The sequence below is a fragment of the Penaeus vannamei genome, chromosome 1 (assembly GCF_042767895.1).
Source record: "Penaeus vannamei isolate JL-2024 chromosome 1, ASM4276789v1, whole genome shotgun sequence".
In the NCBI taxonomy this organism is placed as follows: Eukaryota; Metazoa; Arthropoda; class Malacostraca; order Decapoda; family Penaeidae; genus Penaeus; species Penaeus vannamei.
In genome coordinates this window covers 23,609,641-23,614,640 of record NC_091549.1, presented here as the reverse complement: position 1 = coordinate 23,614,640, position 5,000 = coordinate 23,609,641, and the positions used below count along the sequence as shown (strand labels likewise).

At 36.3% G+C, this 5,000-nt stretch overlaps 2 protein-coding genes across 5 annotated transcripts in view; one reads left to right on the top strand and one right to left on the bottom strand.

Annotated features, from left to right (window-relative positions):
• Positions 1-3,672, top strand: part of LOC113829337 (ras-related and estrogen-regulated growth inhibitor) — a 77,669-nt gene extending 73,997 nt beyond the window's left edge. For all 4 annotated transcript variants that reach the window (XM_070121384.1, XM_070121397.1, XM_070121388.1 and 1 more), the window contains 2 exons: positions 321-495; positions 1,189-3,672. In XM_070121384.1, coding sequence (XP_069977485.1) covers positions 321-495; positions 1,189-1,403 — 390 coding nt within the window. In that variant the 3' untranslated portion in view covers positions 1,404-3,672. The remainder of the gene's footprint in view (positions 1-320; positions 496-1,188) is intronic.
• Positions 3,673-3,889: 217 nt separating this feature from the next.
• Positions 3,890-5,000, bottom strand: part of LOC113829320 (tetratricopeptide repeat protein 5) — a gene marked incomplete in the record, with an annotated part of 8,582 nt that continues 7,471 nt past the window's right edge. The window contains 1 exon segment of the mRNA XM_070121375.1: positions 3,890-4,902. Within this exon segment, the coding sequence (XP_069977476.1) occupies positions 4,783-4,902 (120 nt within the window).

Sequence of the window (5,000 nt, the reverse complement as noted above, 5' to 3'; positions counted from 1 at the left end):
CGGTCCCCGTTTATTACGCTTACACGTCCCCCCCCCCCCCGCTTCATCTGTCAGTGTTAATGCATTTGTTTTATTGATTCCCTTTAAGGTTTTGTTTTTGCTTTTCGTGCCAACATCACTGTTGCTGTGTGTGTGTGCGGGGGGGATACTTATTTCTTCTTCCGTATTTACTCTCCCCGTCTTACTTCCATCCCCTTACAATAGAAGAAATCAAGTACGTATTTTGGCTCAGATTCTTTATTTTTCATTTCCACGCAAGATAATACTTATAGAAGCCCATCCATTTCCTTCTTTGCAGCTCATTCCCCTTTTCTCCCCAGAGCGAGGGAGGGGTGAATGAGTCCCACTGTCGATGGGGAGAAGGGTTTATTCTGACGTTTAGTCTCACGGACCGGACGAGCTTCAACGCCATTCCAGATATCCATGCCTCCGTTGCCGCTGCTCGCCAGACGCCCAATTTTTCGTGTGTCATTGTCGCTAATAAAATTGATTTGGGTAAGATTATTGTGGTCTTGTTGCTGCCATCACTATAGCTGATACCGTTACTGCTACTACTTTAGTTTCTACAATTATGATGCTAATGTTTAAGAAGTGCAGAATTATTGTCGAAGCAATTACAGTGTCCGTGCAGTTACTATTTTAGTTGCTTCTACAATTACTATTACTGTTATTATCATCATAATAATTATCATTAATATCGTTGTTAATATTATTACTAGTGTCATCTTTTGTCAGTCTGAGTGTAACATTACCATTCTGTGGCTGTGTTGGTACTAGGGAAGTGATGGCATTATATTTTTCATCTTCCTGTTTGAATTACTATTTAATTGTTATTTTTCCTGTATGTTTCTATTTTTTTATTATTATTAACATTCCTCTCATCGTTGTTCTTCATATCATCAGCAGTTGTAGGAATGGCAATATCATCATAATTATTATCATTATAATATTTCGATGTTTCTTTCATTGTTATTGACATCATACTGTCATTAGTAGTACCAGTAATTACAGCAGTGACGATGATGTTAATCATGGTAATAGCACTATGATAATTGCACAAGTAGTATTAGTGTTAATTAATTGATCAAACAATTACACTTTTACTGTAAATATTTTAGTAAATATCAGTTTTAATGCCTTTGTCATTGTAATTATCGCTAACATTTCCCCCTTCTCGCCGCCGAGCAGGTCACCTGGCGGAGGTGCGCGAAGAGGAGGCGCTCGAGCTGGCGGGCGAACTTGGGGCGTCGCTCTTCCTCACTTCAGCGTGCGACGGAGGGCCCGCTATCCACGCCGCCTTCTCAGAGCTGTATCGCGATGTCGTGCGGCGTCGTTGGTCCAGAAGACGTCGATCCTCGGCCAAGACTGTCATCGAGGGCTTCTACAAGATGTTCTCGAGGTGATACCGCACGGACAGTTCAGCCTGCACATTAGGTCATTCACATCAGTGACTCACGAAACTATCATGCATGGTTGCACATAATATAGGTCCCAGGATATAATATTCATGTACAAGTTCTCGCACGATTATATCTGTCACAACTAGCGACACACGTGACGATGTGTCACCTCCGTCAAGGACAGAAAACGAGATCTTATCCTTGAAACTACGGCGTCGTATTGCGCAGAACCACCTTATCCCTGCAAGCCCTTGTGAAGCACGAACATTCACGTCGCTGTAGGAAGACGGCATTACCAACTAAGACTTCATGATGTCACCACTCCGGTCCGTCTACAGAGAAACAGTGATTGGAAACAGGCTCCAAATGTGTTGTCACTAATTTTTTTTAATATACTTTGCAAACAATTATTGTTATTTGAACTAGTGAGGTCAAAACACATACTGTCTTTAAAAAATATATAATGAAAGTTCATAATTTTGTTTCTAATATTAATTCCTTATTCTGGGAATATCATTTATGTAATTACCATATACCATAAAGTTAGTTGACCAATTAAATAATCTCATATCATTTTGCAGTAAGTGAATGGCTTCCTAGTACATGTAAATCAGTTAAAAAGTGTGTTAACAAACTGAAAGAAAAGTTTGCCCATGATTTAAAATTTGTATGCATTTATCATTTCTTCCAAGTAAGTTGCATATCAAGTGAGTTAACTTCCTAAATAAGTAGACATTACTTTGCAGGGTTAGTGATTAATACAAAAAAAAACATTCGTATATAGAATATTTCCAAACAGTCAGTTATAACAAAGCAGGTGTTAATTTGCCATGACATGGACTTAAAATAAACCAAATAGATTTAGTGCCTACTATATTACATCTACAATCATTTTCTTAATTTTACTTGCATTTCTTCCTGCTGGACCTTCTTTAGCAATCTTAATTTAACAACTTTTTTATTTATCTATTTATTTATCTATTATTATTATTATTTTGCTTCTGAAATCACAATAACTGCTGTTATTCCTTTTGATTGTATACAGGTATATACCTGTTCTATTGCACTACTCCTTGATTAGTTAACATTCTACATTAGTAATGTTTCCCCAGACAACTAGCTATAGTCTGGAGTACCTGATGATTGGATGTTTTGACAGACAACAGATTGTACCAAATATTACATATCTGATGTATAACATTGCAAATGACTGTCTATTAACAGGTTGTTTGTAGAACAGGCTGTTTCCTGTTCATTTTATTGCAGCAAAATATATTTTCTGTTAAATGGAATAAAGCAATACCACAGTGATAGCCTTTTAACTTTCCTCCCTCATATAAATTCAAATCCACTCAGTCTAAGTGCTACTCTCCCTAGGTATTTTTTACAATTAAGCGGATTTGAATCCATGTTGGGAGCAAAGTTGTACATAATTCCTAATTACATGTTCTTTTACATGAATATTACATCAAACTGTTTAATAACTAAATTATGTCAGATCTCATTCTCTATTTGGTAAATGTAATGTCAGACTGCATTCATTAATTAGTTGATCCTGCATATGTTGAGGAATGGAGGGTATCAAAACATTTCATATTCCCATGTTTATTGAGATGTTGAATGTCTTACTAGAATGTAGTCTTTCTTGGTGAATGTCTTACTAGACTGTCCCTGAGTAATGTATGTCACAATACACTACAAGGCTGGTTCCTGAGTATCACATCAAACTGTCCCTGAGAGATAGATGTCAGGAATGTAAAACAATGGTTGCTAAACCACATGACAAAAACATGATTTAAGAAAAAACATATACCTAAGAATAAGCTCCTGACCATGTTCCTGCTAGTTGCTACCCTAGTTTTGTATACCTATGGAATCTGTTGAGCATGTTTGATGTTTATTGTGGCACCACTGCTTCTAGTCTGTAGATGAAATGCTAAGCTGAAAAAAATGCAGCATGATATATAACATTTTGTGGAATTAGTTTTCCTACTGCAAATAGTTGAACTTATCTTTCAGTGATGATATAGATAAAGGTAATTTCTAAATATACAGTAATGAATGCTTCCACATACATAAAATCACATTCAGTATTTCAAATCTATTTATAGACTGTGTGTTTTGAATGTGTATATATGAATGCCTGTGTGTATGCATGCCCATGTATGTAAGATGTGCATGCCTTTCTGTGAATGTGTTTGTATATGCAGGTTCATGCAACTCTGTGAAGAATATAATATTGACAGAATAGTACTGTAATAAAGTAATAAAAGCTTCTTCTTTTTCTCAAATATCCTTGATAAAACAAAAGGAAAATAGGTTTAATTAAAGAATTTTGTTTGAAGCCAATAATTCAAAAAAAGCAGTTGGGTACAAGAAAAAAAAATGAATAGCAGTTTCCTTGAATGAGAAACATTCAAAACAACATAGCATCAGCATTATAAAGAAGCACAGCAACTATAAAACAAGTATAATGAAACCACCAAAAATCAAAATCACTTATTCAATTTATTGCAGCAGAGATCATTATGAAAATATTCCTAAAAACCACAGTAAATGGAAACCTTATCTAATAAGGATCCAAATTTCCATCAAGCAACTTTTCACATGATAAAAAAAATTAGTTCACTCTTTAACCCTTTAACTGCTTGATGTGGATATATCTGTCCAAAATATTTTTAACTGCAGAAAGCGGGTTTACTCCACGATCTTAAAAAACACTTATGCAGCGAGAAGTAACACTCCCTTGCTAACTTCTATTGCGCAGCCTCCCGCTGATCCAGTGCATGCTACCTAAGGACCTTAGCCCTTCTGAATACTTCCAAAATTTCTTATAAACAGAAGATTTATCACTTTTTCTGAAAGATAATTTTCCTTAATTTTTTCACACCATCAAATATCACTTTAAAGAGCAATACTCAAAGAATTTTTGTGGTGAATATGAAAGCAGCACCTATAGGACATGCTGAAAATGTATTTCAGAAGCAGAAAACATAAATCTTATTTCTTTGGGTGGATAACTAACATCATGACTGGGATGCCCTTGAAATTTAATTCTGCAGTTAAAGGGTTAAGTTTTCCTATTCTTTATGAATAAGTCAGAACTGAAAATGCAGTATCATCTGAGCAGACTGGTCACTTAAGAATCTAAATGACAATATAACCAATTACCTGGTAATGCAAATGTCTCTTAAATGACTGGTCACTCTGTGGAAATGCCCCTAAAAAATGGTCACTTGAGAAGGCATAGGCCTGCATGTAACCAATCACTTGGGAATGCAGATGCATCTGAGTAACCATTAACATCACATTACAAATGCCTCTTAAGTAACCTGTCACTTGGGAATGCAAATGCTTCTAGCTAACTTGTCTAAGAAATTGGTTACTCTGGTTTCTGCTGGGAGATGATCTGAGATGTTGCAACTTGGCTGATGCCCACTGATCGTTTGTTGACGACAAGCATCAGCGGAAGAGCCACTCGTACAGACCGGAACTCCAGCTTCTGTTGACCAAGAAGTTATACATTTAACTTCTAACAGCCAGACTAAAGAGAGAGAGAGAGAGAGAGAGAGAGAGAGAGAGAGAGAGAGAGAGAGAGAG